A 20,308-nucleotide genomic window follows, 5' to 3' on the forward strand; every position below is an offset into this window, starting at 1 on the left:
GAAAGGGTATTGTGAAATGTTGCAGTTTTTTCAAAAACTCAATCAAATAAATTGATTAATAATAATATGATATACTGATAACTAAAAATACTGTCTCACAATATTTCGGGCATTGAAGTGCCAGTACCAACAGTGTCGAATTTAACAAGCTCCCGTGGAAATGAAAGGACATAGACCAATGTGCTGCAAAAGTGGAAAAGAAAAATTGTTTTCTATTTTTCAATAAATAATTACAGTTACAAGTTTGAGCAACCATTTATCTCTGAAATGGCGTCGTAAAATAGTGCATTGCTGTATAGAAATCGATCTATGTATTTTAAAGAAATATGACATACAATTTAAAAAGCCTAAATAGTCACCTCGATGACATTTTTAAGTTTACAAAAATGGGTTTCTTGTCATTTCATACTAGGAGAAAAATTGTTTTTATTCTATATGGAAAAGAGTATGATATTTCAATACGTTGAAATAAATAGAAATAAACAAAATCCCTTTGTTGAGTATTTATTGAACTGTTTTGTTATAATAACGTAAGGACAAAAATACAATAGATGGACACACTTGTTCGTTGAAGCAATATAAAATATTTAAACTTTAATAATCTTTTTTTATAAATATCATCATCAAACATTTACGACCACTTGTTAAAATAAAGCCAACCGTGATGATAAGAATCTTATGTCTGGGTAGTATAATCATTTACTTAATCTTAAACAGTCTTCATACCATTCATGAACCGTTTATAGGTCTCATCCAGTACGGACAAACTATTAAAATTTTACAGTTTCCCATAGAACTCAGTTAACATTTTATATCTCCCCCTTTTGCAAATTGTCCATGTTGTTTCCCCAAACTAAAGGAAAGTGCCCCGTAAGATAAAGGCCTGTCATGTATTTTTTATCCACTGATTCGATTGTAAATATTGCATACGATCACTAAGAAACTGAAAGTTACACATTAAACGTGAATATTATAACAGTCAAAAGTCTTAATATAAGACATTTTGAAAAGCATTATTCATACGACCGCAATGAAATTGTTTGACATTTTTTGTTTCTATGGAAAAAGAAAAGCACTGACATACCCAACATACAGACTAAAAAAAACAACTGTTGTTTACAGTTAACGTTGAAGCAATTTGTAAGTACATCAATCAAAAAACTAAATTCACAGAATGTATCCTTTTTACTGACCTTATTTCTATTATAGAATTTGAAATGAGTATCACTTGTTGCAATCTAAGGATAACATCTGCCTTGGTATTTCTTTAATGCAGGAGCCATTTAAGTTACTTGCAAGTTTTGTTTTTTAAGCTCTACACAAACGTATAAGATAAAACAAAGGAACCGTTTTGAAAGTTCGAAACAATGTTTCATTACACAATCCAAGCTTGCTAAATATTTATTTTCTTCTATGTGTATAAAAAGTCAGTTTGCATGTCGCAAAGTTTGTCTACTGTTAACGTGATAAAAGAGTCTCCAATTGTTGCTACGGGCTACAGTATAATATATTGACAAAGAGCGCACTTTGGTTGATTGAATTGGAACAGTCAAACAATATGATGATCAAATTATTTCATCAATTAATGCACACGATCAGTTTTACCGCAAAGTATTATATTTTGAAATGAGCATAACATCCAACGAAGCTTTTTTATGAAAATTTCATTAATGGTTACTTCAAATATAACAAAACTAACATTTATTGTTTCTAATATGTTTGCAATTACATGACATGTAATCATACACGGTAATGGTAGAGAGTAAAAGCACCATTTTTCATAAATAAATCATTTAATTTTGTTTCAATGTATAGAATCGTATTTCAGAATAACAATCAATTCTGGCATCGGCCCCCGTATGTGCTTTTATTACAGTACGGGTACCTTTCACAGCAATCCCGCGAGGTCTTACATGGATGCCCGAACCAACAGTTGTAACAAATATTGGCGCTCACGTCACATTTTGAATATCTTCGGCAGCAATCTTTGTCCGTCTGACATTTCTGTCTAAAGCACTCATTGTCTGGGAGGTTCTTCCACGGTGTGTAGTAGTTCTTGTAATATCTGGAACGATAATATCGGAAACGTCGGCTTCTGGAACATGAGATTATACATCAGATTGCATTGGCATGATTTAAAATGATCAGTATTTTACAGACTTACGTAATAGAGCAATAAAATAGAAAGTTACAATGAGTTATATTGGCAAAGGTAACGTGAAACAAATACAAATTTGAATAAGTTTAAAAACAGCTGTGGATGTTTCACAATTAAAATATTCCACCATTTTTATGTTCATATTTTTAATTCAGCTCAAACCGATACTAGGTGGAGGCGTAAAAGGTACCTTTCAATTACTACATTTGTGCATGACAAGGCTCGATCAAATCTAACTGTGACATTTGTTTTGCGTTCTTTAAAGATTCCGTTTTTCTCTATTTCAATCAAATTATCTTTAACAAAATATGGCATAAACGAAGATATTGTTATATTTTGAGGTCAAACAATGATATGAATTGCTCAGAGATAATGTTAACAATTTGTGAAAACAATCATTGTACACTTTTGCATGAAATTAGAGATTAAAGATGGGCCTGAAGCAAAATTAAAAACGTATTTAATATAAGTCCATGTAACGGCGATAACAATTGGACAAGCATACGCTACGTGCGTCCTTCAGCAAATAATTCTAATTGATATGTATTTTACAGACTTTCAGATATACGATAAAAAAAGACATTATACAGTGTCAATGGTAAGGCGAAAGAAGCACATATCTAAATAAAACAAAACAGTGTTCATTATCAGGGACACTTGTGATAAAAGTGATTCCTTTTTCAAAAAAATCTTGAATCAAATGGAATTCAAATAAAACCAACGGTTATAATAGAATAGCAATTAAAAGTGTTTGCTCAAAAAGTATTGTCTAACCATCAAAAAACTAAAACATCCTGAAGAAAAAATTTTGAATCAAAGGCATTTATTGAAATCTATGAAAAAATATCACCGAATATTTTGTCTAATTTAAATAAAAGACTGAATAAACTATTTATTGAAAGATGTGTTACTATATTATATCGCATCAAGTAAAGTTGGACTTTTCTTAATACTTGCAGTTTAAATGACGCTATTTATTTATATTGTGACCACGTTAAACGTGCAAAATTTAAACATTATATATCTACTTCGTGTGAAGTTAAAATATGTTTATTTCATATCAACAAAGAGATTGTGAAGAAATTTTCAATTTTTTTCTTAATATATATAATTAAAGCACAGTAGATCTATATCTGTAAAACAATAAATAACATAAAAAAACACAAGGACATTAAGTATATGCTAGTTCGAATCTTGTACAGTACTACAGTTATTTCTTTTGTTTAATGTGTGCTGTTGTACAAAATGAAAACTTATTATGATGTTAATGTCGAATTTTGTTTCAGCCAGTGCTAAGGGGGTGTTGATGTTGACATTTTTACTGACGGCAATACAGTCGCGCAATCTACCGAAACTGCAAACATTTTAAATTTTCACAAAGGTGGCTGACCAACCTTGAATAACAAGTGTTTCAATTTGTGTTTTTTTTTTAATATCTCTTTGCAAATATAAGAGAGAGAAAAATTTCATATCTTTTAAATGATAAATCGTATAATTATTTGTATTTTTTTTAAACATTAAAGCTAAATTTACTATGTAAATTAATCACAAAAAAGTAAATAAAAAATCTCTGTTCAAATGTTTCATTGTATCACATTTTTTTTATAATCACAAACTTTCCATGTAAGCTTGATAAGAGTAGTTATTACTTTTTTACCTGTTCTGATTATATCGGTTACTTCTTCCTCTGCCACGGTTTCCATAGTAATACGATAGTCTGGCGTACCTATAATATACATATAATGACATCGACATCATAAACGTTGTTCACAACAATTATAATAATTCATGATCTCACATTAATAATGCCAAGCCCTGTCCGATCTTTTATGTTGCTTATTTCTAAATCACTTACTCCATTCCATTTTTTATTATAATTACACGTTAGCGTATTGACTATCCTATTCGTAATGCGAGTCATTTCCAATCTAGATAAAGATTATTCAGTATTGCTAGTACCTTTCTGTTCAGAATAATGTTGATTTGGTGTTGAAAAACCCTTTCCAATATCTCAGTGTATCAATCAATCTCCGTCTTAACAAGCATATAGCATTGGTTTCATTGCGGTATGAAAATTCTTTACAGCTACATGGCTTATTATTGTTATGTATGTAACTTTTAGAACTGCTTGTTTTAAATTGATGTAACTGCAAATTTATTCGTCACAGTGGCATAATAAGAATTCTTTTAGATATTCAAATATACTAAACAAACCTTTTGTCTGTAGGTAAAAAGTCGCTGTCTTCTACACTGTTCTGATGTTGTAGCACGCCATTGTTTATCATTGATTCTTCCAGAGCTTCCAAAGCATTTAGCTCCTCTAATCCCTGGTATGCTGATACTAAATAATAAAGATGACATTGATAGAAGTGAGAAACAGGCAAAACTTTATATTGTCGACCAATATTTTCTAAAAGCCCTCAAAATGAATAGACTAAGCAGTGTAGAGAACAAGAAAATCTCCATATAAAGAAAAAATGTTTGTTTCATAAACTGACCTGACCCCGTCAGGTTAGAGTATTTTGATTTCACCATAATTATCACTGTGTATTATAAAAACGTAAAAGAACTGCCGAATAAGCGACTTAGACTTGTTTTTATTTGATAATATCCACAATGTCTGTTTTTTTTATCTTTTAAGGATTGTTATTGTCAAATGACTTGTTTTAAAACTACTCGTTAGTTCTGTCTGTGTCGTCATTTCGTTCAACATATTTAGATTTATTTACGTTTAAACTGACATAATATAGTTATTTATAGAGAAAATAACATGCCTGGGTTTTTAAAGACTTCATTTTATCGTGATTTTTACTAAATATGATGTATTTAATATTTTGTCCTTCATTTGCTTGAATATCCCTTAATATATTTTGTTTGCAACATATATGTATATACATGTGCAATTTACAACACGTGATTAGGAATGAAAGTATGGTAGAAACTCAAATATTCTGCTGTTAAGCTTGTGGACACTTGTGACAGGAGAGCCTTTAATTTTCAACATTTCAATCACTTTAAATTTAAATACGATTATACATGTAATGGCAACGTTGAGCATGCATCTTATCATACTTAAACATTGTTAGATTTCATTGATAATCATTGGTATTAAGTGAAAAGTTGTGATGAAATGTTAATCAATATTGTTGCGTCGTCTTTCATATTCAACTGTTGTTTTTTTTTCAAAGTTATAGGGTTTTGTTTATATTATGTGTTTGTGAATCTCTCCATGACACAAATGGCAGCTTTGGTATGATGTGTAATAAACAATTTTTTTGCCAGATGTAGTAGTAACAAATGTTACAACGGACTATTTTTTAATATAAGTTTTATTTTTCGTATCTTAAATGATTCAGCTGTATTAAGTAAAGCACGTTAACCTATGTCTTTAGGGATTATAATGCAGACATAAAAAAGAAGAGGAGACTATGAACGATGACATCAATTTGGTTACATATAAGACAACGATGAATGCATTTTTTCTAACAATCGCCCATATGATGTTGATTGTTTGCAATATAACTATATATAAGTTTTACTGACTTGATCGACATAATACAAAATATAAGGCAAGGTTCTACAACAAACCAATATCACTTTACTTATGTTTTAAATAACAACAAAACAATGTGTTACCTTTATAAGACACTTGAAGTATGATAGTCAGGCTGATAATAACAGCAGCCATAGTGAAGTATTGAGCAAGCAATCTCAAATCTAACATATTTCCAAATCTCCGCAAATCTGAAATGAATAAAATGACATTTTGACATTTGCAAATAATGTAGTTGAATTGTATTCGCATTTAAATCAGGGTATGGTTTGAAAAATAAAAAGAAATATCAAAACAAAACAGAACATTAAGAAACAGAAACTTACAAAAAGACATAAATAATAAAAAATCGAAGGTGTTAGTAAGAACACAACTGAAAGATATATGCTTAAATGTATTATTGGATAACATACAGACATATAGCAGTATAAAAACTTGAAACACTTAATCAGAATTTATTCAAACTTGCATGATATTTGAGTCCGAAAACATACACTACTTAATAGCGAAAAATGATTTCGGGTCACCGGTCTTGTTTTCAAAAAATCCTCCACTGAATTTGATATTTAAGGTAATTTTAAGGTCAGAAAACTTTTACAATGAACACCAATCTATCAAACCGTTCCTATATTTATACTATTTATCATCATCCAATACAAGATACAAAATATCATAGAATGTAATTAAGTTGAAACATTTGTGTTCCCTTTATTCAGTTTTAGTATATATACAAAATCTTTAAAAACTCAGGCCATTTTTAGATAAAATTAACATTGCTTAATTAAAGAGAAAGAAAAAACAAATTACCCATCATCGATTCTTTAAATTTTACATAAACACTATGAAGGAACTCAGACATGTGAACAACAGACAAAAGCCTTGCTCAACTTGAATATGAATTATCTGCCCTTGAACAAAGCAACATGTTAATATTCAAGGACAGATAACTCGAACCCGAGATCGGTGACCCGATTCTTTTGGCTTATGATATTTTATTGTCATTCTATATAATCATGTAGAGTTTAAAAATATTCTAGTTTATTTTGTTTTTGCCTTAAAGAAAACTATTCTACCTATTGTAAAGAGGTATGTGACTCTATGTGTCTTGTTTCAGTGTCACCAGGAGCTGTGTCATAGCATACGAAAATATTTACTATGAGTCTTTTTTATTTGGTACCTATTTATGTTTTAAAATGCATATTGTACAGCCTTAAAGATGAAATTTTTAAAACATTATACGTTTATATTTTTTACAGGAAGATTGCACAACAAGAAATCAGACAAAAATGTGCGTCACTTAAACACACGCTGGGCAACAGTGAAACATGCATGGTGCAACAATAAATCGCACACAGCGTATCAAACCGAGGCTGAAAATGAAATCTTTATTAAACCGAGACTGAAAATAAATATCTATCAAACCGATAGTAAAATAATTGTAAATCAAACTGAGGCTATTATTAGATTCTTTCAATATTTACATTTTGTGAACACGTTTAAACTGTTTCAACTTTTTATTAATATGTCTTACTTAATTTAAACCCGGGACATTATATTTTAACATTATCCAAGATGCAAAATAACTGAACTTGAGGGTAACACAAGAACATTACTTAAGAACGATGCAAAGATTATCATAGAAAACCAGCAACTAGCAAGAAAGAAACCGTTTCTGTTTTAACTGTGATCTGGTAAATAGGCTGATCCTGGCATTATAATTATGAATTTTTGTAATCAGGCTAAATTTGAATTATTCTGGATAACAGGTTTAATTATTATCTCCTCTGTGTCAGCATCATAACGGAATATATTTAATTTGTTCTCTATTACCACCGTTGTTTTAATCGACTGATTTGATTTGTTGAATGAAATGCTTAAACTTTTTTTTGGGAATATGGTAATTGTTTTTTTTCAGTTTTTTATGTACAGCTTTCACAAAACAAAACCCTATATATGTTTCAGATTGTTTTGTGTTTTATAACTTTTGATGATTCGATTTGATTATAATAGTTGCTTTGAAATTAACATCATACGGGGAATTAAACAATAAGTATACTTTGAAACGAAACCGGTAGAAATAATGCTTCATTTTCCCTTCTTTGTATGACGTTTGCAATTAATTTAATTGTCTCCTTCTTAGAAAATACTTAATGGAATTAACGAAGTAATAGATATTAAGATTTCAATCTCTTGGGAAATAATGCTTATAACTTCTTCCAATGTATTGCTTAATGATGCAGATGCATCAGTCAATAATTGCAGTCTATGAATAGGTTTGACCACTCATGCATCAGAAGTAAACATTCTGACAACTTGATTTAACAATAATGCACACGCAGTTGAAATTCCAGCTTAATTGTTTATTTTCCATTGCTTTGGCGACAGCGACAGCTAAAGCATTTTTACTGAGCTTGTACTGGAGCATAAGTTTCTGACCTGCCGCTGCCACAGTCTTCAGACAAGAAATATTTTGCCTAAGATACGTTTCGAACATAGTAATTTAAACTTCATTACACACTTTATTCGTTACTTTTGCAATGTTTCATATGTTATTTATGATTGTCATGAAATTCAGCATGCATGTAGGCAAATCTTCTTTAAGTGGCTTTTCTCGTCAATTTAGTTTGAATGATACTGATATCAAATTATCAGACATAAATGTACATTACAAACTCACATAACATATATGAAATTGGAGATCAATTAAGAGGTAACAATGCTTCTTTAATTTTAATTTCACAATTTTATTCAAAGGATGATTTGAAAATAACTCAATGACTTATAGTAGATCAGTTCTTCATTTGGTTGAGAAAGATTGCGTCTGACTTGTAAAAACAACGTGAAATGTTTAAAGATCATAATTATTAATGCATCAGTTAACAATTAAATATTACCAACTTTTATTTTTCCGACGCTTTCAATTGTCTGGTAAACATGAAGATCGAAGAGGGCTTACACACTTTTAGCCTCTTTTATGATCGTATTAAACCTGTTATTGCTTACTTGTTTATATTGTCTGAATGATATACAAAGCCCATAACACGCAATGTTGACGAAAATATATGAAAAGGCTCGTAAGGTATATATAATAACAGAATTTCATTTCATAATTATTAACCTATCTTTACCACAAAATAAGCTTTACATTGCACATGTGTTCATCTTTTAGATTCATATTTATTAATTATTTTATCATATTCTTCATTTGTTTAAAAGGTAACAGTGTACACTAAACTTTGATCAGAAGACGAATAACTAACTGAATATGCAACAACATTTAGTTTGCATACTGATGTTCAAATTACAATAAATGAATTGTCTGCTGTCTCCGTTAAAATCTTATTACATTGAATTCGGATACGTTATTGAGTGCCTGATAAAAATGCGCAAAATAATTAGACACAATCAATTTGCCCTAAACGTGACATAACGAGAAAACCTATGCATGAAATTACAGATCTTCCAGACGACTTTTTTTCCAAACCTAACACAAAAATAATTACGCTATCATCACCTTTTTGGCGATCTTGTACCAACTCTTAATGTTCTTAGAAACGCGCAGTAAGGAGTTTTGATCTGAAATTTTGCAAACATGTTATAAGTACAGAAAAATTACATTAAATGTAATAAAAATCTCGAAAATCTCATGGCTGTCAATAAACCTCATTTGAGTCACTTTTAATGCCTCTTTACTCTGGAACTCACCAGTGTAATTAATTACAATGATATCATCTGTGTCCATTTCCGGACATGACATTTATAGGTTTAGCATATGTCCCTTGGGGAAAGTAAAGGCGGGAAGAAGTGCGGGAACAAAGATCTCTTTATGGATTACAATTGAATGTAACATACAATAGGAAGTCTAAAAAAATCATTGACAAAAAGCATTCCACTTGTTAACAAGTTTTCTCCGTCTTATTTTAATGTCACGGTCCAGAACTGTTCACTATATAAGGGAGAAGATGTGTAAGCGGCCGGATAGCTCAGTCGGTAGAGCCGCGGAACGGTATTCCGAGGGTCCCGGGTTCGAGTCCCGGTCAGGCTGCACATTTTTCTCACCTTGTGACATTTGGCGCCCAACGGGGGACCGCGACTGCATAAAGCTCAGAGTTGAATTCACATTGCTCTCTAACCCTAAGAAATTTGAAGACGAATTTCAATATAGTTGGGGAGTATGTCGAGGTTCAGAACTCTTTACATTTTAGGGGAGAAGATGTGCAAGCGGCCGGATAGCTCAGTCAGTACAGCCGCATAACGGTATTCCGAGGGTCCCGGGTTCGAGTCCCGGTCAGGCTGCACATTTTTCTCACCCTGTGACATTAACCCTTGCAATCATTACAGAACTTGCAAGTGAATATCATAACTAGTATTCTCAAAACTTGTATCTGTTGCAAAATATTGGTAATAAGTTATAGATTACTGAAGCCGGTACTTATTGACAAAATACTAATTTTTGTGAGTTTCATTTTAGATATAAGACTGTGATGTCTTGGACGCATTAATTGTAAAGAAGCACAAATATATATATCAAGTATTCCAAAATACTCATAAAATATGATTCTGAAATGCAATCTAAGGAGTTGAGAAAATAAGAAGAAAGTCCAAAACGGCAATATTGAAAATGTTGCAGGTTCGGTTTGATTAGGCCTGTTCATGGTTAGTACTGGAAAGTGCAAACTACTGTCAACGCCCCGTAGCACCGACTTAAGCAGAATTCAATATTTAACCCCAAAAATAGTGAAAGTCTCATTTTGTGCAAGTTGTATACATGTGATGTTTGTTAAAATACTGTTTGATAACTGCTTCACCATCTCCTTGTAGATATAAAACAAATATGCTTTGACTTCACACAAGGTAGATATTGTATGTTTAAAATTTTTAACACATTATAGTTGGTCACACTTTGAATATATAACATCATTAAAAAAAACTTTGACCTGACCTGCAATAGGAAACGCAGCTTCCCATACATAGTTTATTCATTTTGGTTTACCCATATAAGACATATTCAGTAAGCTTGTTAAAGGTTTAAAATAAATTTATGTTATTAAAATATTTAATGATGAGCATAGTATACCTTTACATAAGAAAATAAATCTTGCAGGAACCTTGAGCCGTTTGAATGAAATATATGAAAACTTTAATTTGTTTCTGAAAATATTTTCTGTGAAAATTAAACAAATAAATGAAACAAAACCTGGCTCTTTTTTATGAAGAAATAAAATCTTTAAAATCATTTATTAGTGCAAGATGGTCGAAAATAACTGTTCGCTCTGTATCAAATAAAATAAAAATCACTAAAAGTATAAATTCGTGAATAATTCACCTAATAAATTGTTCCTAAATTATGATTTCGCAAAATTTGGCCCCGCAGAATAACCAACTTTACAGTACCTGACAGTTATCCGATGACACTACTAGTATTAGGCAAATCGAGTTTATTGGTAACGTCTAAGCATTGACACTGTGACCTCAACCGGAAGTATGAAACAGATTAACATCAATAAAATATCATGCACTAATGAATACAAGAATAAATACGGACGCGGAACAATCAAAGCTAAGAAAGTGTGGTCTTGCGTGAACGTAAACCTTATTTTGTCATTATTTGCCATAACAACATTAAAAGATTTGGTTTATGTTTGGTTTTAAGAAACAACCGACACATTAAAATGTCAAAGGGTGAATTTTCAGCAGTACTAGTGGTGAACAATTTCATATAACTATATGCGAATTATTAGAACCGCTGATAGTGTCTAACCCTTAACGAAAAATAAAAGCCTTTGTCGTGGTTTAGTCTCAAAGCAGTGATTGTAAAGTATAAGTTTTAATAATTATTATGTATTTCATATAAAAGTAGCTATTGTCAGTTAGTTAGTTCTAAAACATCTTTTCCACTGCTTTACCTTTAAAGCAATTATTGTTAGAATGTTGCTAATCAAATAATTAGTACTCTTTAAAAATAACAACATTTAAACAAATTATAAGAAAGCAAATTATCCTTTAAGATGATAATTAAAAGTTTTAAACAAAACATCTAATGAATGCGAATTGTGTATTGATTATCAAATAATTAAGATTACTCCTCGTTTAAATAAAATGTCCGATAAAATGAAGTAGAGGAACGCTAACGACCGCAACATGCTACAAAAGAAGGGTATGTGACTGTTTTATTGTCAACGTAACCTAAACCTCACGGTTTGCCCTTCAACACACCAATAACCATTTTTAAGACTCGGCTTTTTTTCTTTATTGTGCAGCTTTTATTGGTGTCATTGAAATTGTATGAATGCTGGCAATGTCTTAACATTCCTGTTAATGCATTTTTAATTGATTATCTCAATTTTTGTATGTAAATATTGATCGAATCAAGCCGTTTTATCTGCCTGATATGACATTAAAGCTTTATATTTATTTTTCATAAAATAAATAATCGAGTACTCAGAAACCCTAGTAAACAATCTGTTTTTGCGTTTTTTGGATGGTGTGAGCACTGCAAATTTATAGATAGAAAATATACAATACATGGTACGTGGATGCAGATAATCTTGAAAAATATCCAACATCATCATTCAGTGAACTTATAATGAAAGAAAAGGTAAAGCCCTGGTAGCCAAAGTTAAAATATCACTTAAATTCTCGCTTTTCACTGTTATTAATGCAAATGCATTGTGTTAACGCTTCGTTGAATTATTATGTAAATCAAATGATTTTGTTACTTCGTCATTTGTGAACAACATGTAAATTGTCATAGAATAATGATGAAAAAACGCCAAAGACTACCAGAGTATGAATTTGCATGAGCTGTAGATTAACATTGTTATATCTTTTCCGCACATTATCCGGAATGAAAGGAATTCAAACTATTGAAATAGGTAAAAATGAAATTTCAGTGGTCGCCCAAAACGCCTTAATGATGCCTACTCTTCTTTTTTATATAAAGTACCATTTAATTATCTCTGACACCGGTCTAAATATTGTACAATTAACAGCATTAACCCGCTAAAAGATTAAAGAACTATTTTAATAACGGCTGAGATTTAAAGTTATCAAGTACGAAAACGTGTTATATGAGATTTTTGATGTCACTTGTAGAATAAAAACACAGTAGCGTTACATAATCATTTTAGAATAAAGATGATATTATATACTGTTTTCATTGAACGAACTGTATAAGATGATTTTGCTATTATTCTATTCATCGAGTTGAATACAGTTAGTAAAAATCCCACACGAATATAATATTATATTCCTCAAAGTAAACTGTTAACATTCAGAATAACCATTGTTGTCATTGACGCGCCTAAAGTGAAATGCTAACGTTTAGCGCGCTTTTACACAACGTTTGTATTATGCAAATGAAGACACGTCAAAATATAAGCACTGTCATGCCATTCCATATTTACAGAGTCGTAAAAGCTGCACGGCTTTGTGATAAATAGTAATATTGCAAAAAGCAGTTATCCACTCAAAGCGTGTGCATTGCGTACGGGGGACACGATTCATTTTTTTGTATATTGCATATACACGTACATGGATATATCTTATCGCATTTATATATAAAAATCTTATACAGAAAATGTGACTCGAAATGTCATCTTCAAATCAGTTGATTGATTGGCTACAATTGTAGACAAATGTTATAAAAGCAAGTCTGAGATGATTTTTTGTCGCGGTGTAATTGTATTACAGCTTTTCATGCGACATCGTCAGCTGTGAAAAGCCGGCCTGAAAAAATAATTATCCCGTCGCAGACATAACAAACCTTTATATGCACATATATACACATTGCCCTATTTTTATACCTTGATTGACATGAAACAGCATTTTTTTCATATGAAAACAAGATTTTCATAGTTCAAATGAAGTAAACAGTGACCCACTGCAGATGCTTTCGCATCACTTATGGCATTATGCAACATTGAACGATTTGGTGAACTGGCACGTATTCCTGCAATTAAGATATTGTTTCTAGAGAAATTTAACGTCTTTCAAATAGTTTGGATCATGTTTTGTTCATTAACTTGATGACTTAAAATTTTATACTCTGAAGTAGTCATGCTGGAAACGATCAATTCCCCTGTTTCATTAGAAAAAACTTTTATCACTATTTTAGGTGAACAATGTAAAATGATTTTCAGTTATCTTTATTGTCGTTTTTTTATTTGCACAACCATTACTAAAACATAATTTGTTTAACGCCAATTAACTCCCGTGTGAACATAAAGTATACGGTAGATGAACATTTAAAACATAATGGATTAGTGTTTATAAAGGCAAATTTTATTTGGCTTAGTGGCGCTGAAGTGCATTCCACACTTATAGCGGTCCAATGTTGACATTGATAATGCATAGTACTACCAATATACATGTATTCATTCTTTATTCATTCAAATTAGGCTTGATCAAAAAAGGCATGTATCTATACGAAGTATTTAAAGCTGCACGCCTCCAAAGAGCAAAAATATTTCGATCAAATCAAACCTGAGAAAATGTACTAAGATTTTAGAAAAAGTATAACGATTCAAAATTCTAGTACTAATTTACATGTTATGTGCGATTAATGACCGATTGTTCAGTATTTATTTCTATAGTTTTGCATATTTTGACCTCTTTATGGTAATTTACACGAGCTATAAGTGCCATTGATAATGTGTAAATTGCCTTCTTTTGATAACTTTACAATATTATCCTGTTAATTACATAAATTTTCATTAAAAATTAGCATGAATCTGGAGGCGTGCTGCGTTAACTTTTAAATACGAAACTTTTATGACAATAGAATGGCTTAAACTTTTTTTTGCGAAGCGGTGGTTAATTGCCATTGTCAGATTTAGAAAATCAATCATTTTTATCCTTAACTAGGTACTTCACCTCATGGGCAAAACAATGCCTTAGAAGAGGGACTTGGGCTTGGTATCCAATGCAACAGGTTAACAAACTCGCTTTTAAAGCCGGTAAGAGGCTGAATTCTAATTAACTAGGGCCTAAAACTGTTGACCGATATTAAATCGCACTCTATCAAAATGATAGGGAAATAAATTTGTGACACAAATACTATAAAGAGACACGTAAAGATATGTTTTACCAAATATTTTCCAGACCAATTTGAGTGAAGATGAAAGAACAATTAATTAGTTTTATAACCGTTGAATATCTAGGAGCATTACTGTAAATTTATCTTGTCAATGTATCATAATAACCAAATTATAGAATGTTTACCTGAAAAAAGTCGTTAAAGATCAATTTGTCGTAACAAATATTACATTAGTCAAAGCATAAGCCCTTCAATGTCATTATACAGGTTATAAAGAGAATTAATTTTATCCGTCTTGTTTCTCGCGAAATGGTAACGATAACATATTTTTCATTAGGTGATTTTTTTAAAAGGAGAACAATAAAATGACCAGCTAACACAAACATCGGGGAAAAAAAAAAAGAAAAAATGCTATTACTTTCTTTTCCTAAAACACATTTAAATCGATTTTGGTATATTTTCCAAAAAGTAACTATTTTGCCTTTTATTTGAATTTTCTTAGCTTCTTTTGTTCTTTGGCAATTAGTATAATTACACTGATTAAGTATTTTGTGTTGAAGTCAATGTGTGCTACTTTTAGCTTCCTACGACATATGAATGATACTTTATTTAGTTGTTAAACAATTTACATGCTCTTAATCTGTTAATTTAAGCATAATTGAACAGATGTTTGACCTTTCGAAAGAATATAAAAAATGTTATTAACTTCTGAAGCTTACTTAGCCTTCAAAACCATCATAAAATTTCATAAAATTATATATAACAAAAAGAATTACTTAATATAGATGTACTGCGATACACAGCATGCATGTCTCTACAACATCCTTTTAAAACTGTGTCAGTGAGCTTTTTACAGACATGAATTTGGCATAGGTTTTCCGTTCTTCAATGTTTAAGGGCGACAAAAAAGACGAAACGGCGGATGACAAATAGTCTAGAACGCAAACGCACGTAAATTTTATATATTGGACAATAAATATCATTAAAATCATCATTTAATTTTTATTGTTTTCATATATATATATATACATTGCAACAAAATGTGGATTTTATCAATTTAATTAATTTAACGCGATATCTTATTAAATATTTAAAATCGCACCATCTTTAAATAAATAAAATATCTGAAAATTATTTTTATCAAAATTAAAACATACACAATATTGCAGGTAAATATATCAAAAGAGGCGGGAAAAAATATACACTTAAGTCCGTCTTCAATATACTAAGCTTAATATTTAAACAATCATATTCCTAAATTTTATTCAAGAAATTAATTTTAAAGATATCTCTACATTCAACAATGCATACATCATTATTTTTAATTTACCTTCGTTGAAATCGAAGACAAAATATCCCTTTTAGTGTTAAATCCTTTTACACATACAATTTGAAATATTATTCTAAACCTTAATGTTCATCGCTGAATTATATATAGATGTATTTTTTTAACTAATCCCCAAGCCAAATGTGCCTCGTGTGAGAATATCCGATCATTTTATACTAGTCAAAGAGTGGAGAGCGAATAAAACAGCACATCCACTTCCAGAGATCGATCGTCAATATCAAGTAGAATTGTTCTGCAGTGGAAGGTCTGTTTAAACATAAAGCCTAGGGGCGAGCTATTAATTGTTTTGATTGGTAAATGAAAAGGAAAGCACCTACGCAGCGGTATACCCTGAGGACAAATACTCTCAGCTAGATTTTTGACATTAAAAGTATTTGTGGGTAATCACTTCGATATTGTCTAATGCTTGATTAGATGCAATACACTAGTCAAATGTAGCCTTAAACACTCGAACAATACTCAGTATTTTGACCTTTGGATTTTCAAATCAGACGGAAAAAATAAATATCTGCTTAAAACTGAGATGTTAGTATGCAGGACCATAGAATACAAAAGCAAAACCCTTGAATTTAACCAGCAGTGTTGAAACATAAGTTATGTAAATAATCAGCTCTCCCTTACTTTCGTCTTTCTCGTATTTTCGTGTTTTGTTTTACATTTCATTTGTTTATATCAATCTCGCAGTCTGCACCAAAGAACCGTTTTTATCGCACGGGAAACTAACGTAATACAATTTTGTGTATTTTTGCATTAATAACTGGAATCAGCAATAATATCTCTGTCATAATAAAGTGATATATCAATAATAGATATAAACATTACCAGCCTCTTTTGAGCATTAATATGAACCCTATTTAACTGGTCTTCCTTGAAGGCACATTTTGAACATAAATTGACGATGTATGTCTTTTTTGATACACGTTTGACCAACAAACTAATTACAAAGTAACTGTCATGATACTATGGCAAGTAAAACACTTTAACGCTTAGCCTGCTGGACCCGAACGTGACCAGCCTTTGTCACAAATATAGACCATTGTCAACCTATATATCCGGACAGCCTGACCAAACTTTATTCTACGTTGGTGAATCATTTGTGCTTGCATTGTGATATTAATATCCCTTACACATTGAACAGACTAAATGGACAAAGCCATTACACGAACACACAAGATTAAGCGTTAATACAGCTAAACTTGGAATACTTTTCAATCATATACAATAAATTTTATATTAAAAAAACAGCATATACATTAAAGCTAGGTCATTCTTGAAGTGTGGGCATTATTTTACGTGTCTGGGATATTAATGTAATAACAATACCAACTATCATATCAAATAAAAGATGTATAAATTCAAAAAGAATAAATTAATAAATGAGTATTCATTTTGACCGTGAACCAGGGCTGACATCATTTATTATATATTATTGCTTCACTCTCGAATAAGGAGTTCAGATTGGGAAAAAATAACCTCTCTCATATGACAAAATGTAATATATATAGATATTACACAAATTGCGGGAAAATACGTTTAAGGGTAAAAAGGCTGTGTATTTGCTGTCTGTAGATTGTAAAGTTACTATTTATTTTGTAATTGAATAATTTACAGAATACTTAGAATGAAAGAATTGTTGAGGTAGCGTGAATTCATCCTCCAGCTAATAAAATCAGCTGCGGAATATTCTGACACGTAATTAGTTATGTAATATTAATTTTCATAGTTTTATATGTAAAAAATGACAAGAAACTATCATAAGGTTATGAAAACAGCACAGCTTTACTGGTTTTAGATTTTTATAAAATATTTCATCTGATAAAGCTTAATTCACTTCAATGACGATATTAATCGGATTATTCGTCAATATTAACCAACTAATTAGAACTTAATCTGTGTCAGGACTCCGCATTGGTAAGCAATCGTAACAAATCATACTAAAACGAACTAAATCATACGAAGTTAAATTACACCTAAAGATTCATGGAACGCTGGTTTTGAGAATTCGTACCTTTCCCGGACAATTTACTAGAGATTGCTCATAAAGAGAAAATATTGAGAAAAAATATATGATCATCATCTTCAAGCGATCTGATGGTTGATTATGTTTATTTCTTTTCAACCTTTACAAGCCTTTTTCCACTTTTTGATGCATAGCTAAGTCATAACGTATATACTGCACATAAAAATGTCAACTTAGGAGCTACTCGTAGTCAATATAATGTGTCCCTACATGTTCAGCTTATTGTCCACTCTTTGATTTTAAAGGCTGTCTTGTTAGCTAGTAATAACCAACGACTTCTTATAAACATTTCAATGTATCCGTTATATACAGTTATAATTTGTAATTCCTATATCGTTAATATTTAGGATGAATTATATCTGACCAGATATCTACAGTTTAGCCGACATAAAAACTTATAATCTTAAAAAAATATTCTTCAATTCTTTGATTAAAACATCAAGTATCATGCTTGGTAAAATGGAAACTGTGCTTTTAAAGAGATTCTGAATACGTGTATAAACATAAATAAAACATACCGTGTTTAAATTTGCTAATCGATGCTGTGAGGAAGATTTCAATGTTGCTTTTCATCAACTTGTGTCTGTAAAATGCATTTTCACTTCACAGAAAACTCAATTATGACATTCAGCTTGAAGTGAAAAAGCGAAATATAAAAGAAGAGGTTTTAATGCCAGCGATCGATTCGACAGAAAAAATCACAAGAAGACGTTCTGCTTTTGAACAAACCATTGAAAAGAGTGCCGCTGGGTTAAGTATAAATTATTCATAAAGCTGTAGAAAAGAGAAATGATGAGCCTTCGTCAGTCAGCAAATAACTCTATGTTATGGATGTTGTTGGTGATAAATACACAATTGCTGTTAAGTGTCATCAATGTATACATTTACAGTTTCATAAAATATAAATAATCAATATCTGATAAGAAAATGATATTATATTTAGAAAATCTAGGGAAAAAACAGCATGGACATGACAATATGTTTGGCAAAATATATTATGGAAATTTAAATTGTACATGAATATTTCATCAACAAAATGGGTCATATTATTGAATTGAATGAGCATCTATGTGACATGCCTTTTTGGTATACCACTTTTCTTCTCAAGGAAAATGCTGATAAATAACAATATATAACATGATGATAAGTTAACCAGGCTAATCAACTTAAAAACAGACGTCATTTTCTCATTATAGTAATCAAAATTATTAGAAAATTCTGCGTGTGATTATAAAGAAACACCTTTCGTCGTACATTTAACGTGCGGACACAATGTCAAGTTACAGTTATGCTTTACTTATTAAATTGCAAGTGTCGCCAGTACACTCTGAGTCACGCATATTACTAGCATGAAAACAGATTGCCAGATTTAACGTAACACATTGTTATCAATATTGCATGCGGTACTACGAATATCCACGACCCGCTGCAATTCTGGACTTGCTGCGCTGACTAGACGTGTTGCACTATTGGTTTTGCTCCACAATTTCAACCTGCTGAGCAAGCTTGACTTGCTGCGCTCTTTTGACTTGCTGCACTTCCTGGCTTTGCCACAGTTATAGACTTGCTTGCATAAAAAATGAAAAAAATAATAAAGCCAAAAATGTCTTCTTGAAGTCGCTGCTTTGTTACTTAAATTTTAACATGTTTTGTTCATAAATGAGTTATATTGACATAAACTTGAGAAATAAGACTTCTTAAAAAGTATAGGTGAATACGGCAATCGTTTATCTCTTCTTATTTTTAAAATGTGACATTTAACAGAAACTACTTAAAAAGCGTAAACGAGTGCTTATTTAAATATCAAAATTAATGTTTTTCATTTATTCATTGACAATCCTTAAACTTGTTTGCTCAATAAAGTTTTAAATTAGTACTAGAGATTATTATTTCCAAGCTATTCTATATATGAATATTTTGTTATAGAGAAACGTTATAAAAGACATGTTCAGTGTGCTGAAAACATCGTTAACTTCGTGGAAGATTGATTAAATTACTTCAGAGGCAACAATGATGCCACATAATGGGATGATATGAAATTCCTCAGAGATTTGTAATTCAATTATACATCCATGTGTAAATCATGCCACTAAATTGATGTTATTTGAAGTAAAAAAATTACTTAGCCTGGCGTTATTATTCAATCGAATATCAAAGCTACCTTCCCGTGGATTAAAGAAATCTGTTGTTTT

General features: G+C 30.9%; 1 protein-coding gene across 2 annotated transcripts; it reads right to left on the reverse strand.

Annotated features, from left to right (window-relative positions):
* Positions 1–491: 491 nt before the first annotated feature.
* On the reverse strand, positions 492–16,322 carry LOC132737112 (uncharacterized). 2 transcript variants are annotated; one of them, XM_060724348.1, is made up of 5 exons: positions 16,079–16,322; positions 5,795–5,902; positions 4,373–4,499; positions 3,816–3,884; positions 492–2,095 (listed from the first exon to the last, which is right to left on the reverse strand). In XM_060724348.1, the coding sequence occupies exons 2-5, from the start codon at positions 5,880–5,882 to the stop codon at positions 1,837–1,839; spliced, it is 543 nt and encodes a 180-aa protein (XP_060580331.1). In that variant the 5' UTR covers positions 5,883–5,902; positions 16,079–16,322; the 3' UTR covers positions 492–1,836. The 2 variants fall into 2 exon arrangements, with proteins under 2 accessions (XP_060580331.1, XP_060580332.1); XM_060724349.1 differs by having other exon boundaries at positions 492–2,065; positions 16,079–16,318.
* Between the last annotated feature and the right edge of the window lie 3,986 nt (positions 16,323–20,308).

This window comes from Ruditapes philippinarum, unplaced genomic scaffold (assembly GCF_026571515.1).
Source record: "Ruditapes philippinarum isolate M1 unplaced genomic scaffold, ASM2657151v2 ctg631_1_1_1_1, whole genome shotgun sequence".
NCBI classification, from domain to species: domain Eukaryota; kingdom Metazoa; phylum Mollusca; class Bivalvia; order Venerida; family Veneridae; genus Ruditapes; species Ruditapes philippinarum.

Excerpts from the sequence above, each read along its gene's own strand:
- LOC132737112 (XM_060724348.1), bottom strand. The coding sequence starts at position 5,882 with ATGTTAGATTTGAGATTGCTTGCTCAATACTTCACTATGGCTGCTGTT. Across the intron at positions 4,500-5,794 it reads ACTTCAAGTGTCTTATAAAG|TATCAGCATACCAGGGATTA; the intron begins GTAACACATTGT and ends TTTATTATTTAG. Across the intron at positions 3,885-4,372 it reads TTTTTACCTACAGACAAAAG|GTACGCCAGACTATCGTATT; the intron begins GTTTGTTTAGTA and ends TGTATATTATAG.